At 42.8% G+C, this 24,898-nt stretch overlaps 1 protein-coding gene across 1 annotated transcript in view; it reads left to right on the top strand.

Annotated features, from left to right (window-relative positions):
- itpr1b (inositol 1,4,5-trisphosphate receptor, type 1b) overlaps positions 1 to 24,898 on the top strand; it is a 143,101-nt gene that overhangs the window by 43,624 nt on the left and 74,579 nt on the right. The window contains exons 19-39 of the mRNA XM_079242420.1: positions 682 to 873; positions 973 to 1,224; positions 2,095 to 2,236; positions 2,311 to 2,501; positions 2,576 to 2,762; positions 2,833 to 2,971; positions 4,622 to 4,676; positions 4,765 to 4,930; positions 5,013 to 5,180; positions 5,295 to 5,366; positions 5,448 to 5,585; positions 5,675 to 5,800; positions 5,876 to 6,076; positions 7,708 to 7,959; positions 10,111 to 10,236; positions 10,358 to 10,486; positions 12,496 to 12,616; positions 12,715 to 12,899; positions 17,120 to 17,268; positions 18,424 to 18,535; positions 21,927 to 21,962. Of these exons, the coding sequence (XP_079098546.1) occupies positions 682 to 873; positions 973 to 1,224; positions 2,095 to 2,236; positions 2,311 to 2,501; positions 2,576 to 2,762; positions 2,833 to 2,971; positions 4,622 to 4,676; positions 4,765 to 4,930; positions 5,013 to 5,180; positions 5,295 to 5,366; positions 5,448 to 5,585; positions 5,675 to 5,800; positions 5,876 to 6,076; positions 7,708 to 7,959; positions 10,111 to 10,236; positions 10,358 to 10,486; positions 12,496 to 12,616; positions 12,715 to 12,899; positions 17,120 to 17,268; positions 18,424 to 18,535; positions 21,927 to 21,962 (3,139 nt within the window). The remainder of the gene's footprint in view (positions 1 to 681; positions 874 to 972; positions 1,225 to 2,094; positions 2,237 to 2,310; positions 2,502 to 2,575; positions 2,763 to 2,832; positions 2,972 to 4,621; positions 4,677 to 4,764; positions 4,931 to 5,012; positions 5,181 to 5,294; positions 5,367 to 5,447; positions 5,586 to 5,674; positions 5,801 to 5,875; positions 6,077 to 7,707; positions 7,960 to 10,110; positions 10,237 to 10,357; positions 10,487 to 12,495; positions 12,617 to 12,714; positions 12,900 to 17,119; positions 17,269 to 18,423; positions 18,536 to 21,926; positions 21,963 to 24,898) is intronic.

The following is a 24,898-nucleotide window of genomic DNA, read 5'->3' as shown; positions in this document are numbered from 1 at the left end:
CAATCACTCAATACTTCTAGAAGTCCTACGAGAAGAAAGTTCTGTGGTGAGAAAAAGCTTGAAGACCCACAATCTTGAACAAAAAAGATGTCATTTTGTTCTCACGGCTCCCAGAAGAAGAAGAAGAGGCAAGTTTGGCTTCCGATGGACGATGAAACAGATTTAAACTCCATTTATGTTCGCGGCAGAAGATGCAAACATACGTACGTAATTTTGTCTTTTTTCAGGGAGCTTGGCGATCCGTCACATGATGCATAAAATGTCACCATATCACCGGAAAGCACCGGGTTGCAACGTTAAGTTGTACAGCTGACACGCAACCAGAGAAAGGAAAAAACCACAGAAGAAGAGGAGGAACAGGAAGCAGAAACCACCAGATAAAAATAATCAGATGAAAATGCAGAAGAAGTTAACAGCATAAAAAAATAAACCCATTGTGGTTTAATTCTCCTTCTTCTTCTGGTGGTTTTGACGTTTGTAAATGACTTGATGGCGGTGCGTTTCCGCTACCAGCCGGTGTCAGAATGCAGAATGGAACTCAACACTGCCCCCTAGTGGATGAGCTGAACCATTGCAGCGTTAAAGATGCGTGGAAGTAACGTTTGAAGCGGGCGTCAACGTTTCTGTACGTTATGGAACAGAAATGGACCTTCCAGAGCTCATTTCTCTGCTGTCCAATAGGTTGGTCCTGTCCAGGTTTGAGATTGAGGTGGTGACAAACGGGGATGCTCCAATAGAGGCGGAAGACGAAGAGGAGGTGTGGCTGTTCTGGAAGGACAACTGCAAGGAGGTGCGGAGCAAAAGCGTCCGGGAGTTGGCCCAGGACGCCAAGGAAGGCCAGAAAGAGGACCAGGACGTGGTCAGCTACTACAGGTGAGATGTTTCGTCTTCATTAGTAACGCTACATCGTCTTCAGATAAACTTGGCTTTTCCTGGGTTTACATAAGAAGTGATGACTAAACATCCTTGCAGGTGCCAGCTGAACCTCTTTGCCCGGATGTGTCTGGACCGTCAGTACCTTGCCATCAACAAGATCTCCGGTCAGCTGGACGTGGATTTGATCCTGCGCTGCATGTCCGACGAGGATTTGCCCTTTGACCTGCGAGCGTCTTTCTGCCGTTTGATGCTGCACATGCACGTAGACCGCGACCCCCAGGAGCAGGTCACGCCTGTCAAATACGCTCGTCTGTGGTCTGAGATTCCCTCCAAAATAGCTATTGATGAGTAAGTTCATCTGCTGAAGAAGAGCAAATGTTTGTTCCTGATTCTCCTTTCAGGATAGAAATCACAAAGTTCTTAACAATAAAAACACAAAACACTCCAGGAAGCATGAAAACAGGTTTTATTAAAGATTTATTTTTTCTGCTATCTGCAGCAATAATGTGTGTTTTTCAGACATTTCAACCTGCAGCATCTTCTAGATCAGGAATGTCAAACTCCAGTCCTCAAGGGCCGGTGTCTGGCAGGTTTATGTTGTTTCCCTCCACCAACGCAGCTGATTCCGATAAAATGAATCCAGCAGCTTCTAGTCAACCTATTAATGAATTTCGGTCAGGTGTGTTGGAGCACGGAGACAAGAAAAACCTGCAGGATACTGGCCCTCGAGGACTGGAGTTTGACACCTGTGTTGTAGATGTTAAGGCTGGAAATCTTCTGGATTTATGAGGATGAAGTGTATTTTGTGGATTCTGCTTACAGCTGTGTCTAAATACCCAAAATCTGCTTCGGTCGTGGAGATAAATGTGATCGATTTAATTCGACACGACTAATAACTTCAATTATACATTCATGTGTTAAATTTAACAGCCCTAATTTAGTTAATAAACGAAGGCTGGGTTATTTACAGTGTGATCTGGCAACCCCCTGAAATGATCATGGGACCCAGATGGGGGTTGGTGGGTAGATGTGTGGGGAAAAGTATCTATTTAGGTGTTTGTACATAAAAAGCTGCTAAAGTTTTGGTCACATCGGAGAACTTTTCATATAAACACCTGCATGGAGTTCCTTCAGAGCTGATTATTGGATGTTATTTATGTTGGGCTACATTGGGATGCCTGGGCATCTCTGTGATGGGAGTGTCTTCCATCCTTGCAGCTACGACAGTGATGGAACCACCCGAGACGAGATCAAGGAGCGCTTCTGCCTCACCATGGATTTTGTGGAGAACTACCTGCGAGAGGTGGTGTCGCAGAACATTCCCTTCTCTGACAAGGAGAAAAACAAGCTGACGTTTGAGGCAAGGTTTCAACCAGCTCTGGAGCACCAGAGGAGAAATTGCTTCTTTTAAGTGCTAAATGTTTTGGTTTGTAGGTGGTGAACCTGGCCAGGAACCTCATCTACTTTGGTTTCTACAACTTCAGTGACCTGCTGCGACTCACAAAGATCTTACTCAACATTTTAGACTGCGTGCACATCAGCACCGTCTACCCCATTAACAAGATCGAGAAGGGGGATGAAAACAAAGGTGAACAGCAAGTTTCTGAGACTCAGCCTGCTTTTCTGTTCTCATTTCTTCCTGGAACAATAAAGTATGAAATGTCTAAATGTCTCTGGCTTTGTGTGTCGTAGCTGGCAGTAATGTCATGAAGTCTATTCATGGCGTTGGGGAGCTGATGACACAGGTGGTGCTGCGAGGAGGCGGTTTGCTGCCTACGACGCCGACTCACCAGCCTGAAGGCGATGTAGTGAAAACGCAGACTGAACCAGAGAGAGAAGACATCATGGTCATGGACACGAAGCTGAAGATCATTGAGATTCTGCAGGTAGGAACCATTTCAGGCGTCCTCAAACGCTCGGATTGCGTGGTAAAATCTGTTCTGTCCTCTCCTGCAGTTCATTCTGAATGTCCGGCTGGACTACAGGATATCCTGCCTGCTCTGCATCTTCAAACGCGAGTTTGATGAAAACAACCCACAAGGAGAGAGCCCAGCCAGTCCGAATGGAACAAACAACATCGCAGGTCAGATGCCAGGTATGAAACCGCGCTTTCCAGTCACCATATTCAGCTTTTTATATATGTTGTACACACTGACTGTTTGAAACGTACAAACAGGCCGGAGTCTCCTATTGGTTCATTCCTGCAGGCAGCTGCAACAAGATGCAATAAGCAGCTTCTCGTTTCTGAAACCAGCATGTGGAAAGACAAAAGAAAAGATGTTAGTGTGTTTCAGAAGCGTCAGATCATCAACATTAATCAGAAAACGCATAAGGAGATGCAGAAACTACTAAAACCGGGTTCAGACCTGGAAGCAGGATGCAAAACCATCGTCTTCCAGGAAGAAATGTGCTGGAAAAACATCCTGAATGAAATCAAACCAAATCAAAGATACTTTATTCATCCCCGAGGGGAAATTCAAGATTCAAGCCAGGTCATCCAAGGTTTGACATACAGACACGTAACATTTATGACAAGTTTACAGAACCACACTGAAGCTTAGGCCCCGCAACCAGCTTTACTGGCGCTGCCTTATAAGATAAGAACAGAGATACATTAGGATCATGGGGGGTTGAGGGAAAAAAGGTCATATAACTCCACGCCGCGCCTCCACATGGCGCAGTCTGGAGAGACAGAGGAAAAAAAACTCATACACTTAAGCAAAAACTCAGATAAGACACACAAGACCAGGGAGGCGGTGAGTCAGGTGGGAAGGGGACTGGGGGGGGGGGGGGGGGGGGGGGTTGAGGAGGTGGACAGAGCGTCTATGAATATCTCTTCTTCTGTTCTCGGGGGGGGTTCACCGACCCAAGGCCATTGGGAAGCCGAATCCAGATATGATTGTTGTTTGGGTTCCAGGCGAGGAAAACAATTTGCCCTCGGCCTTGAGTCCATAGCCGGTCTCAGGCTGGCAGCTCCAACCAGCCGAATGGGGGGGTCAATTTCCACCGATCCTAGCAGACATCTTCTCCATGGTGTTGAATGATGGTGATGGTGAAACCAATGGAAGAAAAACAGCAGTAGAACTCAGGACCATGCTTAAGAGTGAAAGTAAGAACATTTCCACATGAACGATTTGAAGCAACCGAAGGGACTGAACGGCTGTGGAACCAGAAGAAAACCACTGATCAGTGAGGAGAACCAGAGAAAACCTTCAGTTTACTGGAGAGCAGAAAGACTGGACTCTGGAGCTGGAAGAAGGTCATGTGGTCTGATGAGTCCGGATGGACCCTTTTCCAGAGTGATGCAGACATCATGTCTAGTTCCTACTGTACAAGCCTGTGTGGCAGTCCATGGTGTGAGGTTCCTGTCGGTCAGGTCTAGGTTCAGCAACAGAATGAGGTCAGTTACCTACCAGGTTATTATTAGCAGGTTATTCCATCTTCCCTGTTGACACAGCCATGTTCCAAGATGACAACACCAGGATTAATGGGGCTTGGATTGTGAAGGAGTGGTTCAGGGAACAGGAGGCATCATGTCCACACCACAGAATCTAGACCTGAACCCCATGGAGGACCCTTGGGATGGTCTGACGAAGGCTCTGTGGAGTGGTCGGACTGCCTGGATGGAAATAAATCTGCTGATGTGGCAGAATCTTATGGAGAGGATGACACAGAGAATGATGCTGGAATCAGAGATTCCTATTAAAATGCATGTTTTACATAAACCGTTGTGAATCTCCTCCAGGAAATTTTGACTTTGAGAACATCGAGGAACAGGCCGAGGGGATCTTCGGAGGAAGGTAACTCTCTGTGTCCATCAGGTTAATCAGATGCTGCTGAAAACCAGTGGAAACAAGCTGAACTTCATGGTTTCTTTTACATTCAAAGTGAGGAGAACACTCCACTAGACCTGGATGACCACGGCGGCCGTACTTTCTTACGGGTCCTGCTGCACCTGACCATGCATGACTACCCGCCCCTCGTGTCCGGAGCGCTTCACCTGCTCTTCAGACACTTCAGCCAGAGACAGGAAGTCCTCATGGCCTTCAAACAAGTAAAGCCTCATTTCCAGCATAGCGTCAAACCAAGACTCAGACGTTTAGTTACATGAAAGCTGCATGTTTAACCCATGTCAGGTCCAGCTGCTGGTCACCAGTCAGGATGTTGAGAACTACAAGCAGATCAAGTCAGACCTGGACCAGCTGCGTTCCATTGTGGAGAAGTCTGAGCTGTGGGTTTACAAGAGGCAGGGGGAGGACGGGATGGATGGCGATGGACCCTCGGAGTCTGACAGCAAGAAGAAGGTGTGTTCATCTAAAAGGCTTCCATATCAACCTCTCAGGATGCAAAACGATGCATGAAATCCACATTTTGTTGCAAAATCCTTTAGTTATGTAGTATTATCTGTGCTTTTACAGGGAGATGTGGTCGGTTCGGATAAGAAGAAGACAGAAAGCACCAGCAGTTACAACTACAGGGTTGTTAAAGAGGTACACTTGCTTGGATTCTGGCTTTAAGTTCAGCTTGCTTTCTGTTTTTTTTATCTAAATCCTGCGTGTTTGTGTGCTCAGATCCTGGTGCGCCTCAGTAAGTTGTGCGTCCAGGAGGGAAGCTCAGGAAAGAAGAGCAAGAAACAGCAGCAGAGGCTGCTGAGGAACATGGGAGCTCACAGTGTGGTGTTGGAGCTCCTGCAGATCCCCTATGAGAAGGTGTTTTAACAGACACCACAATGCAGAATAACCAGGATGCTTTAAATATCTGCCTTTTTAACTCATTTCTAGTTTATTGTCTTTATTAGGGGGAAGACGTTCGCATGCAGGAGATCATGAAACTGGCTCATGAGTTTCTGCAGAACTTCTGTGCAGGGAACCAGCAGAACCAGGCTCTTCTTCACAAGCATATCAACTTATTCCTCAATCCAGGCGTGAGTTTTCTCATCGATTAACAGATAAAAACGCTCTCAGGATGATAAATATTGTCTTCATATCTGTCTCCGCAGATCCTGGAGGCCGTCACCATGCAGCACATCTTCATGAATAACTTCCAGCTGTGCAGCGAGATCAACGAGCGCGTCGTCCAGCACTTCGTCCACTGTACCGAGACGCACGGCCGCCATGTCCAGTACCTCAAATTTCTGCAGACCATTGTTAAAGCCGAGAACAAGTTCATCAAAAAGTGTCAGGATATTGTCATGGCGGAGGTTTGTCCCATGACACCAACTGTCTAACGTTATGTGACCCGATCCGGAGTGGGAATGTGTGGTTTTCATTACACTGGGGCAGCATTTCTGTGGTTTACTCCCTGGTTCACCTCTTTACAAACCCTTCAATGAGCCGTTCATTTCAGGCAGAAGCATCTAAAACAAACAGGACCAGAGGTGAGAAATGCTGCATCAGGATGAACATTTCACCAACAGATACAGATGTGTGTGTGTGTGTGTGTGTGTGTGTGTGTGTGGAGGTTCTGACTCGGTCTGTAGCTGCAGCTCGTTCACCTGTAGCCGACTTGGGTTTGTTGGATGACTTGTGCATGTTGAGTTAAAACATTGTGTATGAAACATTTGTTTCAGAGATTTTTAAAATAATTATTTGGTCAGGTTTAGACTCCGTGATGTCATACGCTGCTTTCTGACTTTTCCTAAAATGTGACCTGCGATCGTCCGATGAAGGGTCGCAGGGAAGCTGGAGCCTATCCCAGCTTAGGGCAAAAGGCGGGGTACACCCTGGACAGCTAAGCGGTTAGGATAATGGATGGATGGATGGTAACCTGCGATTGTGTCCAAATGGTAAAAGACATTAAAATGTCCTTTCAGAAGAAGGTTTTATATTTCGTGACCCGTTTAAACTGTTTATGATGTTTCTAGGTGAAAGAACACCTGAGCTGTATGTAGACTTTTGTTCCAGCAGAAGTAAAGCGTACTTCCTGATGGAGATGCATGTTCAGATGCAACTTTTCTGGGGTTTGAGTCGAAACTGTGGACGGAGTTGGACACCAAAGTTATGAGATGGAATTGTTTAATAAAGCAGAATAAAAACAGAGTTAAAAGTTTGGACACACTTCCACGTTAAATCCACCAGGAAAGTGCGTCCAAACTTTTGACTGGTACTGTGTGTGTTAGTCTTTACTTACACCATAATAAACCCAGAGACAATGAGAACACATAAGAGTGACGAGTATTAGAGCGTCGCGTTTATAAAGACGATGTGACTCTGAAAAGCAGAATGAAAAAAGTTACTCAGACACACACCTTATCACACACACACACACACACACATCCCTTCACACACACCTACATGGTACACATACCCCTGATTAAACAGAGGGTGGTAGTGGGGTTGCGGGGGGGGTTTGCTTCTAGTCTGTGTCTCTTTAACCGAAACATCGGTGTAAAAACGTGAAAGACGTAAACATCTGAGGAGAAACATCTCTGATGTCTTGGGGATCCGTCCACATCAGGAGCAGCCCGAACCAAGGACCCCAGAGGTCATCACCATGGAAACCGCCCAAAACCTGGCAGGTGGGAGTCCGCACTGCAGGGCTGCTGCGTGGAGTCCCACCTGTCACCTCAAGCAGGATGATCACCACGGCAACAGCCCCGCAGGCGGCAAAGCTCCCGATGTGGAGGATCCCCATCAGGGCAAGACTGGAAGTAAAAAGTAAAAACAGAATCTAGATCAGCCTAAAAAACTACAAGAACGGAAATGAACGATAAAAATAAGCATAAAATAATAAGCAGTATAATTAAATAGATCTCACGGCGTCTCCTCTTCTGGAGCCCTAAGACAGCGTTAATGGCGCTATGTGACTAACCAGACGCCATCTTCCACGCAGCTGGTGAACTCTGGCGAGGATGTCCTGGTCTTCTACAACGACCGCGCCTCCTTCCAGACCTTGGTCCAGATGATGCGCTCGGAGAGGGACCGCATGGATGAGAACAGCCCTCTGATGTATCACATCCACCTGGTGGAGCTTCTGGCCGTCTGCACCGAGGGAAAGAACGTCTACACAGAAATCAAGTGCAACTCCTTGTTACCGCTGGATGATATTGTACGTGTGGTCACCCATGAAGACTGCATCCCCGAGGTACGAAGAGTACCATCCCTCACTGTCACCTGGATGTGTGTAACAGTGGTTTTCAACCAGTTTGCCAGTTTGACATGGTCCAAGTTCAACAAATTGGTCTAAAAATCCGCTCTGTGTTCATCCAAACAGGCCCAGGTGAAAGATCTTCACGTTTCTTTTTCTTGTGTTTGACTTATTTCTATTCAAGACACTTCGACAAGACGGACTTTATATTATTAACTTTGTTTGTTTGTTTTTTTAAATAACATTTTTAGTTTGTGGTGTGCCTTGTCATTTATTTTCAGTGGAAAAAAGGCACCTTGGCTCAAAACAAGGTTGAAAAACACTGTTTCGAAGGACACATTCACCTGTTTTTGACTCACCTGGACATCCGGTGGATGTTGGGTTGTTTATCCACCTGCCATCATATGAGATGTTTTTATTTTTACGAGTTGTACACTAGGCCTGTCACAATAAGTAAAAATGCATGCAATCATTTTAATTAATCTTTTCTGCCGCATTATTTTTAAGACAATATTAGCTAAACATGGCAACACAACAAGCTTCCATTTGCACTTAAGACCTTAACAAACAGGCTAGCTCCATCTTCCCGACAGTCCACGATCACTTAGCCAACAGATAAATACCAACAGGACGGTGCAACATGGTGTGGACTCAGACAGCGTGGTTGGTAAAGCCATGCTGCCCTTTGATATTGTTAAAAAGGCGACATTTTGAAAAATGCTGCAAATATTTCACAGCCAGGATGAATTTCCTGGATGAACATGCATGTTACAAACAGCACTGCCACAACTTGAAAAATGACATTTTACTATTCCACCTCTGGTCAAGTCCAAGCGTGTCCTGTTATATGAGGTTCACCATAGACGATGTAACGATGTCCTGATCTGTTTTAGCAGACTGGGGACTGGATGAGCACAAACTAGTCTGCACATTGATCTAAATGTTCTTTAGAAATTAAAGTATGTTGATCTTTAAAAGGGTGTACTTGCATTATTGTGGCATTATTGTTATTTTAGTTGAAAATGGTCTCAAAATGACAACAATAATCACGTCATGCAATATTATAGTCTATCGCAATAATTTCTGCGACAATTAATCCCATGCTAATATTTGTTAACGTGACAGGCCTATTGTACACACGTGTGTAATTCTGGTTGTTCTGAATGTCACCTGAGTGGATGTTTATGCTTGTGGACCTGTACGTGTATGGCAATGAAAGAAAAAAAAGACCTTGTTTAACAGAAAAACAACAAACTAGAAGCACTCAGAGTGCAAACCTCCACCAAGACATTGTCTTTATCATTGCCAGGAAATTGAACACTGACAAACGTTCCGCAATAAATGTGGTAGTTTTTTTTAACATGTTCATTTTTCTGTAATTAATTTACAGTAATTAACATGTTAAAGTCCCACTGCTAAAAAAGAAAATTCCTGCTGGGTTGCAAAGCAAACGTTTTGCTGTCTTAGTCGCCAATCTGAAAAAATCCAGTTCATTCATTTGAATATTTTCGGGAAGTTTTAGCGCTTTTCCAAGATGTTTCCTCACTTCTAGTCATGGGATTTACGGCTCTTTGGAGGGAGCCGGATATTTGGGATCCGTTAACTTCAAAGAGCCGTTAGGAAAACTAGCTTATTTGGCTCATTGTTATATTTATTCACTTCCAAAAAGCCAGTCTGGGTTTAAGTAATTTTATCCGGTATCATTTTGTTCATTTTATCCTCCCAACCTAACGCGACTCTGTTCCCATCGTTAGTGGTAATGAGCTGGTCAAAAGATTTGGTTCGTTTGTGATTGTCACAACCCTACTCGGTTCCATCTTGAATATCTGGTCTCGGGGATCTGCAAAAGTTCTGCAGACTGAGCGTGCTCTGCTGACAAAATCAGAAAGATTTAGAAGCTGGGTTAACAGCTTCCAACTCTTTCTCCAGTTGTTTTTGATGGTTTTTGTGTGCAGGATGCATTTTTCTGCTCGTTCTCAGCCCACAGCAGCCGCTTTAGTAGATATTATTCACTCATTAGCTGTTAAAGGATTCTGGTTGTTTTGCAGGTTAAGAACAGAACTGATGATAAATGCAGTAAAATAACCTCGACTAACATTATAACCCTGGAAAATGTGCCTCATCTTTCCTCTTTTTCTATCCCAACAGGTGAAGATAGCATATATCAACTTCCTAAACCACTGTTATGTGGACACGGAGGTGGAGATGAAGGAGATTTACACGTCCAACCACATGTGGAAGCTGTTTGAAAACTTCCTGGTGGACATTTGCAGGGTAAACCAAAGCACTGATCAGCAGATGCAGAACCTATACGATGTCCTGTATTCCAGTAAACATGCATTACCTCCTTCCAGGAAGTGCGATCCAGCTGCTAACCTTCTCTGTCCTTGCTTAGGTGTGCAACAACACCAGTGACAGGAAGCATGCGGACACCATGCTGGAGCGTTATGTAACCGAGACGGTCATGAGCATCGTCACGTGTTTCTTCAGCTCTCCGTTCTCTGACCAGAGCACCAGCCTGCAGGTAGCGTTTGCCAGTATTTCACACGAATGCTAAAGACACTTCTCTAAGTTTGAAATCAGTCACATATATGTCCACGAGTGTTGCACCATGTAACACCCCCCCCCCCCCCCCCCCCCCCCCCCTCCTCCTCTGCACAGACTGCTCGTCATTTGTATGTAAGTAACAGTAACTGTAGTTTTGCAACGTCTGGGTGTGTTTCTTATCAGCTGGCGCTGGATTCTGAGCAGGATTCAGTGTGTGGGTTGCTTAGTCAGCACATAGACTCAGTGCTTCTGAATTCTGTGGGAGTGTTGCACAAGGCTGGGATGTGGTGCATATCATGCTGATGCAACGCACTCGCTCCAGCTGTTCGGCCATCTCGTAGCTGTGTCTGATCACCCACCACTTTCCCTGTGAATCAGGACTGTTATCCGCCATAGTTTTCCATATCTTTTACAGAGAAACGCTGTGGTTGGCCCTCTCCATACCCAACTGTCTGTGATGTGGAGGTGTCGCCCCCCCCTTCCCAGATAGAAATTATGGATTTACTTAAATGGAAATTTTTCCAGCACATGACATGGTTACTGTTCTCCTTTTCCTCCTGTAACAGGCAGCCATTCTGGGAAAAATAACTGAGGTATTTATCCAACCTGAGGGTTGTTGGCAGGTAGAAACGAGTCGTACTTTTGTGAAGTTGTGTTGTGCTAGGAGAGCATACGATCACAAACAGCTCAACTGTTGTTGACTCTTCCAGGATGAACCCAAAATATTCCCAAAAAGCATCACGTTATAAATAAAATCACCCTTAAAACTCCACCTGATGTATCTGAGGTCTACCCCTGATGGATATGTGACCCTTTTAGCTGATCTACGGAAGTTTTCCAGCATTTCTATCCGCCCAGGAGGTTTTATAATCCAGACACAACATGTAGTTTATTCAGAGACTCCAGATGGTAAATCCACTATGATCCATAATAACACCATTATTTATCACATGTTCATCATCATCAATACTATGTTGCTAAGAGACCTCTATTTTCATTTGGACTTGATGATGAAGACGCTTCCTGTCAGACTTTCCACCAATCAGAGAGCTTAAACTGACGGTAATGTCCAATCAGGAGCAGCTGAAGATCAACAGGTGAGCAGAGACGAAGAATAATAATGATCTTCTGTGGCTGGAATAAAGACAGGAAGATGTTTCTGGTGGTTGAGTGAGGAAAGCAGGTAAAAGGTAGCAGGAATGAGCAGAAATGAGGAGAAATTCTCCGCATGTAAATAGTTTGTTGTGTGTCTCAAGACTTCAGATGAGAAAAAGTTTGATCACTGTTGATCTGTGTGTTATTTCTACAAACTTCTGTTAGTAATAAATCCTGTTTTCTTCTTCTGGTTGGTCTTTATGCTGCTGTATCTATTCATACATTCATTTTACATAATTTTAGCCTCATAATCTGACATCTGGAGCTGAAAAGATCATGTCTGCATGAAAACATCATGTTTTCATCATCGCTGACTGCGATTAAAAGGATTATTTGTAACTTTGCTGACTGGAACTGGATGCCCATCGTTGTTTCTAAAGACGGTCATTTTAAATTGATCTTTATTCAGTTAAAGATAAAATAATTATGGTCAGATATTTGGTCTGTTTCCTGACCTGAGTAAGAGCATGTAGAGCCTGAACAACAGGGGGCCCAACATGGATCCTTGGGGAGCTCCACGTCATCACTGAGTAGATGACGTGGAATAAACAACTAACATAAAGTAGTTCCTGACTTACATGTAGAATTTAAAAATAAAAATAAGTTTCTGGCTCAGGAACCTTCTGTTTTCTTCTCCTGGTTGCCTCTTATGCTGCTATCTCTATCGATACATTATACATTAATTTTACATCCTTACATCAGGTGGACCAAAATAACCAAACCTGGTTTGTGGAGTTTTAAGGGTTAAACCTAGTTTTCAGCCTCTGTTACCTGTACGATGTCTCCCTTTTCCTCTCTACCGCATATTTGGCTTTCTCCTTTATGCCACAGACCCGCCAGCCAGTATTTGTCCAGCTGCTTCAGGGAGTGTTCAGAGTGTACCACTGTAACTGGCTAAACCCTGTTCAGAAGGCCTCCGTTGAGGCTTGTATTAAAGTTCTCTCAGACGTGGGTAAGTATTTCCACTAACCACAAACCTGCCTTACATGAACTCTGTTGTATTATTACAAATACCTTTTTCTGGGGGGGGGGGGGTTGGGGCGTGTTTAGCAAAAAGCAGAGCAATCGCCATCCCAGTGGACCTTGACAGTCAGGTCAACAACTTGTTTGTGAAGTCCAACAATGTTGTTCAGAAGAGCATCCTGAACTGGAGGCTGTCCGCTAAGAACACTTCCAGACGAGACTCCTGCTTGTCCACTTCCAAAGACTACAGGAACATCATTGAGAGGCTGCAGGTTAGTCGCAGTTTTTTCTCTTTTTAAATTTTTTTTTAAATTTTAATTTTACTATGAATGTTAATCTAACAATGTAGACATTACTCACAGCATGTAGTTTGCATGTTCTGTGGTTTGAAGTCTCATTTATCCCTAAGTCATCTCTTCAGTTTCCCTTAAAGTGAAATGTAACAATGAAAAAGTTAGATTCCTCTCTTTATTATTGGGATCCCCATTAGCTGACTGTTTAATGGCCACAATTCTTCCTGCGGTCTCCCCAAAATAACAAAAACAATTACAATAAGAAAAAAACAAGCAACACCATAAAAATACCAACTATACTATATACAAGCATCCAGTAATGAGATTAAACTTTACATCAATACTGGAAAAATAAAGACACAAAATGGAAAAATTGCAACAAGAGGAAGACAACAGAGAAACCGCCAAATTAAAAGTACCCAAAAAAGTTAAGAACAAACAAACAAAAGAAAAAAAGTGATTTTCTTTTCTTCTGATGTTTTTGGACGATTATAAACATTACCGCGACCAACCCGTGTCAACACGTAGAAGTGACCTCTGGACTGCCAACTAGTGGATGAACTGACCTAACAACCACGTGGAACATAAAAGACGCAGTGAAATATGATTGCGGCGATGTTTGACAATGTTTGAAATGGACTTCCACATAGACATATGTACGGAGAAATGGAGCTTTACTACAGATAAATGCTCCTCAAGCACCCATAAAATATGGAGTTCCCCAAGGATCAATTTTAACTTTTTATTCTGTCCATGTTGCGTTTCAGGGATGTCATCAGGAGACACAATGTTGATTTTCACAGCTATGCTGATGCTTTACATCGCTTTACATCGCAGTGTGTCCAGATGACACGGAGCCTGTTAATGTCCTTTTAAACTGCATTTTACATAGAAAGTTATGGATGGCAAAAACTTCCTACAGCTCAACCAGGACAAACCTGGGTTTATTTATCAGTCCTGAAGGCAGAAAAAAGATCCTTTTATTCGAAGTGCAGAGTTTTAAACCTTCTCAGTATAAGATGCAAAAACTTTTTTTTGTGTTTTTTTTTTTGTGCTCCTGTTACGTATTAAAAGTGCTTAATAGATAAAGTTGGATTTGATTTGAAGAGTAACAAAGTTTTCTGCAAATATGCAGTAAACAAAAAGACTCTGGAAGTAGTAAAACGTGATATCCTTGGGGATAAAAAACTGGTTTTCAGTAAGGGGAGGTGCTTGACTCCCTTTTCTTTTTTTTTTCTTCTTGGAACTTGTGAGTCAGTTTTGGCTGGAAATCTGAAATCCCTGACCTGACAAGTTCATTGTTGCTTTATCTCCCTTTAACAGGAAATCTTCATTTGTCTGACAAGTTCACCATAAGAAGAAAAAAAAAAACAAAAAAAAACACACTTCCAGTCAGGAAACCCGTACACTATAATTCTATTCACACCGTCTGGACGTTGCTTCAGCTTTAACACGGTCCAGCTCTCAGGCATGTGTGATTCCCACAACAATTTCCCCTTTCTTATTATTTTAGGACCACAATCTCTCTGCAATCTGATTTATATAAACATGTTTTCACTTGTAATTCATGTTAAAGCCACTTATCCAGCAGTGGTCATGAAACTTCACCTTTTTCCATGTTTTCACACATATACTCATCAGATTTTACAGGAAGTTTAAAGAGGAATGAGACTTTCTGGTGAAGCAACGGCAAATGCCACAAGAGAGAAATCAAGTCGCATTTTCACATGAAAATAAGTAACTTTTCCTCCCATTCATCATTTATGTTTCAACTTTTTTTGAAGAAACGTTTCACATCATGTTACAAGTAGAAAACAGCCTTACTGAGGTTTATGTGTAACATTACAGGTGGAAGAGTGAATATCATCATGTTGTTGACCTACCAATGGTATGGGAGGAACAACGCTTGGCCTCAAATGATGATTTTTGTCATTTATTCGTATGTCATTCGTACATGCTTGTAACGACCTGAGCAGGTCAGAAAGCTTGGACTTCAATGTAAATGTCATCTTGAGCAGGAAAACAAGGACAATGTCAGAGAGTTGGTGCATGTTTTGCTGTTTGAGTTGAATAGGAAAGAAGTCATGTTTCCATGGCTTTCCTGTGGAGAAACGCAGTTTTAATTAACCAGTGAGACCAACAAATACCCTGCTGGTCCTCGAAGCAGGTCAGACCAACAGGAAAATGGCCGGTAAGCCAGACGTCCAGTGTGTCAGGCATATTGGCTTAAATGAGACTGTTTTCTCTCTGCACAAGCCACCTTCAGCCATTTTGTACCAGATACTTTGTAAGTGGAAGACGACCAATTTATCAGTATTTTCTTCAGTCTACATCAAAGGAAAAGGAATAAACATTTTTAGTCTGTTAATAACAGAAAGAGGATGAGAGTTGCAGATTTCTGACATCCGGCGGAAGCCTAAAAGTTTCTTCCAAAGCCTGAAAGGTTCCCATGATCTGCTCGTTGCTGGAGAAACGGCTGTGTGCGCGGTTTTTCGACATTCTTTCTTCTTGAAGCGGGAGATTGGGTACCTGTCAATCAAAAGGACACAGCCCTAAATTAGCCGAGTTTCGACATGAAATTACTTCTAAACGGAATTAGAAAAAAATTCACTCCCCCCCCACAGTTGTCATGAAGGTAAACCTGACCTATTAAACCTAAAATGGATTTTTGAACCAGGCTGTAAACATGTTTATTCCTGCTGTGAAGTTGGTCTTTTTAACATGGGAGTCTATGGGGATTCATTCTGTTTTGGAGCCATAGTGGATGAAGGGGGAACTGCAGATTTTGGTACTTCAGTATAAGCTTCAGTTTCAACCACTGGAGGTTTCCGCTTGGTTATTTACTCCACATATAGTGTGCACATCTTTGGGCAGAGGAGTGAGTTAGTTAGTTTTATCTAACACCGTTGTCTAACACCGGTGTTGATCCTGGATGAAAAAAGGTTTTTCACACTACTTGATGTTGCTTAAAAAAAAAAGCAAAATAAAAAAAAGTGTGATTTCATTACTCTTTGGGATCATTGTCCACATTAGGTTTGAGGAGCTGATTTGATGCTCGGTGGGCAGTTCCCATCATCGCCATCTTGGCATCACGCTTGTTGTCACTCCGTGAAAATGACTGTCAGCATAGGTGTGGATGATTGATGATTGACATCCATCCAACTCCAAACCGCTTGTAGCTAAGAGCTAACTAAGCTAACTTGGAGCTAATGGAAACTAAATAGCTAATGGAGGTAGGTGAGTTAAAGCTACAGTTCTGTTAACAGATGTGCTATGTCTCTTTTCCATTAGTATCAGCTTGTCTCATCTTAACTCGCCTCAACTCGTCTCAGCTTGGTCCTGTTTCATTTCCACTACAATTTAATACCAGGTCTAAAAGGGGCGGGGTTTGTGTGAAAACACTGTGACGTCAGTGTTGTGCACGACAAGCTCTATAACACAACAGGACCTAGAGGCAATCTGCTACTTGGTCTGCAGTTTGCCGGCCGCTGACAATAAATGGTATCCATTTGTTGGAACCACTTCCAGTCTCGTCTGTTTGATCCACTCCGACCATTGTGGTCCTTGACCTGCCGAAAGTCACTTCTGAGCTTTTTCAGCGTCTCTCGACGCTGCTGGATGCTAACTGTAGCCATTAGTTCAGAAAGCTCTTGATAGATTGTTTTCATTTTGTGTCGCTCCATCTGGTTCCCTCTGTATCCTTTCCTCAGCAACCCAGCAAAGAAATGTCTCCACCTCAGAGTTGGAGCACGGAACAGACTTGTTGCGCCATTGCTTGTCCAGTAATGTAAACAACTGGCAAGTTGGAGTCGCTCTTCCAGTGATGTTACTCCCTGACCACTCCCTGATTGGCCGCGCCCCTGACCAATAGCATTATGCAGTCTGGCGAAATCACACACAACCCGACTCAGCTTGCTTAGGACCTGGTTCTGAGGAGTTACAAAAAAAGTACCAGTAAATGGCTACAAAAGTCAAGTGGAAAACCCTACAAACCGAGCCGAGGGGACTTAAGTCAGACGAGCTGATACTGATGGAAAAGGGCCATTGCACTCACAGGATACCAGATACCTGTCAATCAAAAGGATATGCCCCAATTTATGTATAGTTTTAAGATGAATTAGCATCTAACCCCAACCCCCAGTAGTTTTATCATAGAGAAGATGAGAAGACATGTTGACCTGAGTTATTTATCTCTGCAGGACATCGTGTCTGCCCTGGAGGATCGGCTGAGGCCGCTGGTCCAAGCCGAGCTGTCGGTGCTGGTGGATGTTCTGCATCGTCCAGAGCTGCTGTTCCCCGAGAACACAGAAGCTCGCAAGAAATGCGAAAGCGGAGGATTCATATCAAAGTGAGCCTTGACCTGTGATAACATGGATGTGAGATGTCCTGGAGCACAACATGCTGGCTGCAGATGTACTAAATAACATGGATAGTTAACGGCTGAAAATGTGTCTTGATCATAAAACCAAACTCTGAGTTTCAACTTTGACGATGGCGTCAAAGTTACCAAGCTGGCGGGATCACTAACCAGCCTGAAGACATCACACAGATAGATGTCAGTAGATCGCTGCAGTAAAAAAATCATGCTTGTTGGTATTTTAACATCAATCTCTTCCTTGAGGTGCACCACATTTTGTCCATAACATTAAAATAATTCAGTTAAAATATTAAGAATTAAACATTAACTTTGATTGTAAATCATCATAAAATGGAGCCATTTTATTTGCGTAAGACCTCAACAATCAAACCCAGAAACAGGACTGACAGACGGGCAGCCGCACACTCTGGCTCCATCTTGCCACGTTCAAGTTTCTCTCTCCTCCACCTCATGAAAACCACGTGGTTACCAAACCAACACAAGCTCATGCAGAACATATAAGAATCTCTAATGTGGACCAAGAACCAGAATCTGGTCCGCCTGAAACTCGGGGTCTCAGTTTGCTTGCAAACCAAATATCCAGCAACCAATCAGAGAGGGACGTCTGGCAACGGCAATAAAGCCTGAAGAAGAAGCAAGAAGTGATGCAGATTATTGTTTGGAAGGAAAAACAAAACAAACATCATGTGTACAGAAAACCAAGACTAGAGTCCAGTTTTACCCACCAGAACACTGGGCGAGAGGCAGGGTACAGGTCGCCAGTCCATCACAGGGCCACACAGAGAGACAACCACTCACTCCAGGGACGGTTTAGAGTAACCAGTTAACATGCATGTCTTTGGACGGTGGGAGGAGTACATGGAGAGAAACCACGCACATTGGGAGAACATGCAAACTCCACACGGAAAGACCACCGTTCAAACATCTCCATCATCGTTCCCCAACCGTGGCGACGTCCTCAAATCCATCCGTAGAGCCGGTCGGCTCATCTTGTTCCATTGTACACATGCATTAAAAATTCCACCGTTGATGGAAGTCATCTGAAGCATGACAAGTCGTGTTTGGACAGGACGTGTTGTGGAGAGTTTTATCCTCATTAAAATGTGGTCACATTGTTTGTTTCAGACTCATCAAACACACCAAGCAGCTGTTGGAGGAAAATGAGGAGCGTCTGTGCATCAAAGTCCTGCAGACGTTGAGGGAGATGATGACGAAGGACCGAGGTTACGGGGAAAAGGTAGGAAACTCCTGTCCAGTATGATCCCACCTGTAAACTAAAACTGTCTCGTACTGGGAAAACACCAGTAAGCGCACTGGAAGGAGAAGATTCACACGTGTCTTCCAGTTCAGGACATTTCACATGTTTTCTAATGAACAAATGAAAAGATTCCCTCATTTCTTTCTTTCAAAATAAAAGCCCAAATCTTTGTGCTGTGAAAAACTGAACATGGTTAAAATGATGGAAATCCGCTTTTATTAACCACATTAACGACGTGCACGGAGCAGTTCCATCAGCCGGCCATCACTGCTTCTGATTAACTCTCATACTAACATGTAACCAGATGCTGACAGAAGTCCTACGCTGAGCTGGCAGAGCAGCGGCCGCTCAACATGCTCATTTCTGCTTTTATTTATTGTCTTTCCTTTAGTCAGAGTTCAGTTCTGATGGAGATGATGTGACTGCTGGTCCTGAGACGTGGTCCCAGTTTAATCCAGTTCCCTTTAAATGCTGTTCACTAATTTGCTTCACAATAAAACAACAAATCTTTTTTTTTTAATTTAAGTTCAGGTGTTTAATTAAAATCTAACTAGGTCAATTTTGATTTGATGTTTTATTTTTATTATATATATATAAAAAAAAATCAATAATAAAACACAAATGTAATGTATTGATATCATCCATCCATTCAGCAGCTCACTGGGTCCTGCGTGTCCTGGGTCTTCCCTGGGGTCTCTTTCTGACTATAGAATACATATTATTATTATTATTATTATTATTATTATTATTATTACTACTATTATGTTTATTATTATTGTTATTGGCTATATGACATACTTCAAATCAAATCAAACTTTATTTATAAAGCACTTTTCCTTAGAAAAAAAAAAGTGTCATAAAGTGCTTTCACACATTATAAAAGCACTGCATAGAATTATCCATAAGCCCCACACTGAAATGTGTATATACACACACACACACACACACACTCGAAACACCCATTCCCAACACCCGTCTTAATCATCACACATACATCCAGTTATATACATACTATATATATACTTTACATACCGTTTAGCATACAGGTACTTGTGTGTAGAAAGATAATTACATAATTAAATAGTGTAAAAGTACGATAGTCTGCTCTACGGATGTCGCCGTCAAATGTCAGGAATAATTTATGTAAATATTGTGACTTTCCATAAAGGTTCTGTGACAACCGTGACGACAGATCAGCGCAGCTTGTTGACGAGGTGGAAAGCGTTACGGGATGTATCGGACGCCACATGTGTGTCTGGAAAACTGTCTGAATCTTCAGAGAAAAGGAACACAAAGTGGATTTTAGCGATTCCAGTTCCTCGCTGTAACGAGGCACCTACGTGCCTAAAAGCAGCGTCTCACAGAGATGATGTCATAGCTTTTTAATATGACACGAGTCATAACTTTATTGTGTTAAATAAAAATGAACCACAGATTAATCTCTTTGCTTTTATGTAATAAATCTCAAAGCTTTTGAGAGTTTGATTTTTACACATTTATAGTTTAGGAAATTAATTATCGTGATAATGATAAAGTTTAGATTATTTCTTACAGTAATAATGTCAAGAAAATCTGTAATTGTGCCATCTCTGGCGTACACATGCATACTGACACACAGTTTAACAGCATGTCTCAGTGCATCGCTGGAAACGTTTCAATGCAGGGATGGATAAGTCCGGTCCGCTAGATCTGCCGTCCTGCAGCTTTTAGCTGCAGCTCTGCTCCAACTCACCTGAATCAAACCGCTGAACTCCCTCTTCTGCATGTCATCCAGCTCTGCAGAAGCCTGGGAATGAATCATGTGATTCAGGTGTGTTGGACAAGGGTTGCATCTAAACGTTGCAGGATGGGAGATCTCGAGGACTGAACTAAGAAGAGTGAAAAATCCAAGAAGAGTGAAAAATAAAAGCACATCCAGCAGATGTGACCTGTATGTTTCCCTTTTACAACCTTCTCCTTTTCTTTGTGTTGAACTTTAGATAAAAACAATCACCATCTTTTCACATAAAGCTAATTATATCATCTAAGTTATATGAAATATATCAGGTTTAATTACTGGGATAAGACTCCAGCCACCCTGGGACCATGAAATGGATGAACATCAGGTTTTCTGTTGCCCTCTTCTGCTTTGTGAAACAAGGCAGAAAGTTCCTGCAGTTTTTTTCCTTTTTGGCTCATTTGAAAAAGTCAGAGTTTTAAAGTGATGTGTGAAATAATTTTTAAGTAAAACACACCCGTTCCACCTCATCATGATGAGAATCTCCCGTTCCACCTCATCATGATGAGAATCTCCCGTTCCACCTCATCACCATGAGAATCTCCCGTTCCACCTCATCACCATGAGAATCTCCCGTTCCACCTCATCATGATGAGAATCTCCCGTTCCACTTCATCACCATGAGAATCTCCCGTTCCACCTCATCACCATGAGAATCTCCCGTTCCACCTCATCATGATGAGAATCTCCCGTTCCACCTCATCATGATGAGAATCTCCCGTTCCACTTCATCACCATGAGAATCTCCCGTTCCACCTCATCACCATGAGAATCTCCCGTTCCACCTCATCATGATGAGAATCTCCCGTTCCACCACATCACCATGAGAATCTCCCGTTCCACCTCATCATGATGAGAATCTCCCGTTCCACCTCATCATGATGAGAATCTCCCGTTCCACCTCATCATGATGAGAATCTGCTCTGCTGGATGTAGATCTGGTGACTGTGGAGCCGTTGGAGGACAGTGAACTCATCGTCATGGTGGAGATGATGTGAGCTTTGTGACATGGTGCATCATCCTGCTGGAAGTTTCCATCAGAAGATGCTACACTGTGCTCATAAAGGGATGGACATGGTCATGGAAGGAGATCCCGTTGGTCCGAGGCAGGAAGGATCCACGTTGTCATGATGTTTTCAGCAGATTCTGATCCCATCAGAGCGAATCAGAGCAGACAGCTGCTGCTCGCTGGACCTTTTCTCTTCTTCAGAGCTTCTCTGTAGACCCTGGAGATGGTTGTGTGTGAGGATCCCAGTAAATACTCAAACCAGCAACCTTCTTCCATCTTCTGCTGCAGGATTTTGGGATGAACACATTATTTAAAATGAATTGGTCAGGTTTCAGAGGGCGTAACCAGATAAAACATCCATGTTGGGGTGGGTCGTACCTTCTGGGCTTCAGTGTGAATGTAATGAAGCATGACGAGGTGTTACTACTGTCATTAGTTTGTTTTGCCTTCACGGTTTCATGCCGTGTGTGTGTGTGTGTGTGTGTGTGTGTGTGTGAGAGAAAAGCTTGACATTTGCCTGGTTGTGAAGGAGGCTGCCTCACTAACAAGCTCTACTAACTCTCTGCCTCCTTCTTTTCTTGCAGCTGATTGCCTTTGATGATGAAATGGATGTGGCTGAGGTTGATCATTTTACTTATTACTGTTCATCTGATTAGTGTCCTAACGACGTAGACGTAGACTTTCTAGCATCACAGTCCCATCTGCACACGTCTGTTGCAGCTTAGCGCGCCCCCCCCCCCCCCATGCAGTGTAAACGTGCAGCTCACCGCCAACATTCCTAGATGAGTTTGTCTGTCATGCTTGCACATGTATGTGGTGTTAAATGCTGTTTCTGAACTCTCATTGTAGTAGATTTATGAAGTTTTACATGATTAATCTGATATCTGAAGAAATTGTGTTCTCAGCTTTCTTCATTGATCACATGACGAAAACATCGGCAACGTTTGTGGTGGAAAAACGTTTTTAAAAAAGTGTCTCGGCTGCTGCAGCTAGCTTCTCCTGTGTCTTTGGATGCTCCAGTCAGTTTCTCAGTGATGGTTTTCATTTTCCAGACTGCCTAAATGTGTTGCTGCCATCAAACCAGATAACTGGAAGCCTCTCAGCTGAGTTAGCAGCACTTCGTTGCAGTTAAGCAGCAAACGAACCAAAAGAATCAGAAGTTTCTCTCAGTGTAAATGCGACTGCCATGAAGTTTGTTGGATGTTTGACAAATGAAACCTTCACCGTGTTGCAGATGTGGAGACGAGAGTTTCAGTTAGGGCTGGGCGATATATCGAATATACTCGAGATATCGTGGCTAGTTCCCTGTGCGATATAGAAAATGTCTATATTCGTCATATTCGAGTATCCGTTGTCACGTAGTTTTTAGCTGTGGGCGGGGTTTTCTCCCTCCTCCTCGACTCTGCACCGCTTTGCACGGAGAGTTAAAGCAAGCGCACCTCGTTACGTACATAACGTGAGCTACGTGCTCCGTCATGAGAGGCAGCGTCACTGTTGCCAACTTGGCGACTTTCTTGCTAAATCTGGCGACTTTTTTGTGAAAAGCAACTAGCGACAAATCTAGCAACTTTTAGAGGAGTTATTGGAGACTTTCCTGGTGTTTTGGCGACTGGCTTTAAAGCGCATATTGTAAAGTTATTGTCAGAACGAGAGTCTCTCCCCGTCCTAAAGCACTCAGTCGCTCCGGCTGCAGCTGCAGCCAGTCAGAGGAGCAGAGAGGACACCTGCACGACTCCACCTACAGTCACAATGAACAGCCAAATCCGCCACTGATCCCGCTCTGGATTACAGAGTGGGACGTGAATTACAAAGTTTTTCACGTCACGCAAAAATAATTAATTCTATTTGATTACATTCACAGCCTCTGTCACTTACTCACCTCATCCACTGTGTGTGTGACACAAGCATATTTATCTGGCTCCTCATGTCTCTAGAAAGTACAGAAAGCAGTGGGAATCAAATCCTGAATTAAAAACTGGCTGAAGCCGTTTATTGGAGACGATACGAGGACAGTCTGCCTGGATTATAAGACTGATTTCTACGCTAAACTCTGCAATTAAAAAAAAATACACAACTCAAAAACATATCCATAAAGCAAAGCCTTATAATAGTTCATCATTTGAAAAGTCACCCCTAGAGCCCCTATTTTCATACGTTGCATTTATTACATCATGCAAAGGCACTTTATTTTGTTTTAAAATGACATGTTTCTGCCACTGCTTTAACTGTTCATTAAATACGGTTTTGATCAGTTTGCTTCGTTACAATTTCATCCTTTTGGCATGAATGTTTAAAATCAGCATATCTTGATGCAGTATGAACAATTATGTTTTAATGGAGACAAAAAATCATTTTACCGATGTGATTGTATGCACCAAAGCATTAATTCCAGGCTAAGGTAAATATCGAGATATATATCGTATATCGTGACATGCCATAAAAATATTGGGATATTACTAAAAGGTCATATCGCCCAGCCCTAGTTTCAGTCATAATTGAAAGGTTAGATTTTTTTTTCCCTTCGTGGTGTCAATAAGCAGTCATAAAATATCAACGTTTTCTCAGAGTAACGGAAACTTCTACGTACAACACGGAGACAGTGGCGTCGCCATCATTTTAGAGGTGAGGGGGGCACAAATTGCTTAAACGAACTATAGAGAGTGATTATCATCTTCTCTTGTTCAGTTGCAACCCCTCTCACCCTGGTCATCAACTTTTTGAACTGTTGCCCTCAGGTAGACGCTTCCAGATGTTTAACGCGAGAACAAACAGGCTGAAAAACAGTTTTTATGCTCGAGCTGTTGCATCACTGAACTCTGTTTTTACATAGCTGCAGTTTTAGTGCCTGTGAGACAAATGTCACTTTATCATACTTTTTTTTTTCAGCATCATCTTTTTTATAGTATTGTTTCTGTGTTTTAATTATGTGTTTAATTATTTATTTAATCGTTTTAACATGAGAACGGTCTGTGTCACTTTCATTGCACTTGTGCAATGACAATAAAGTTTAATGAATTGAATTTAATTGAATTGCAGCTATCCTTAGTAGCTAAAGAACCACTTAATCACAAACGGCACAGCACCAAGAAACCAACTTATTTACCAACTAGTTATTTAAAATGATAAACTATCCAAATCTAAAGTCAAAATCTAAAATCTGAAGCCGCCAAACGCTGGTTGAGTAGACAAAGCATGACCATGTAGCATCTACAGGGTGAGTAGTCGGATTATTATGTCCCAAATGACGACACTGAGATCAAAAGTTCAGTAAAACATCGCTCCTGTTTAAATATCAGCTCCAAAGTTACATGGAAGGGACAACGTAACGGGTTAACAAGCCACATCATTTAATGTTATGGCAAAAAGTGATCCAACAATAAACATGTCAACAATAAGATGTAGATATTTTATTATTTATGTAATAATCAATGATGACGGCAGAGATGTGTAAAATGTCTGTTATGATGAATGTTATGACCAAAGCCTGCTGTCTGATAAAGCAGTCAGATTATATTTGCAAAATTAATAATAAACAAATATTGTCTTTGAAATGACA

The sequence above is a fragment of the Telmatherina bonti genome (assembly GCF_933228915.1).
Source record: "Telmatherina bonti genome assembly, chromosome: 6".
Classification (NCBI taxonomy): domain Eukaryota; kingdom Metazoa; phylum Chordata; class Actinopteri; order Atheriniformes; family Telmatherinidae; genus Telmatherina; species Telmatherina bonti.
This window is presented reverse-complemented; position numbering and strand designations above follow the sequence as displayed.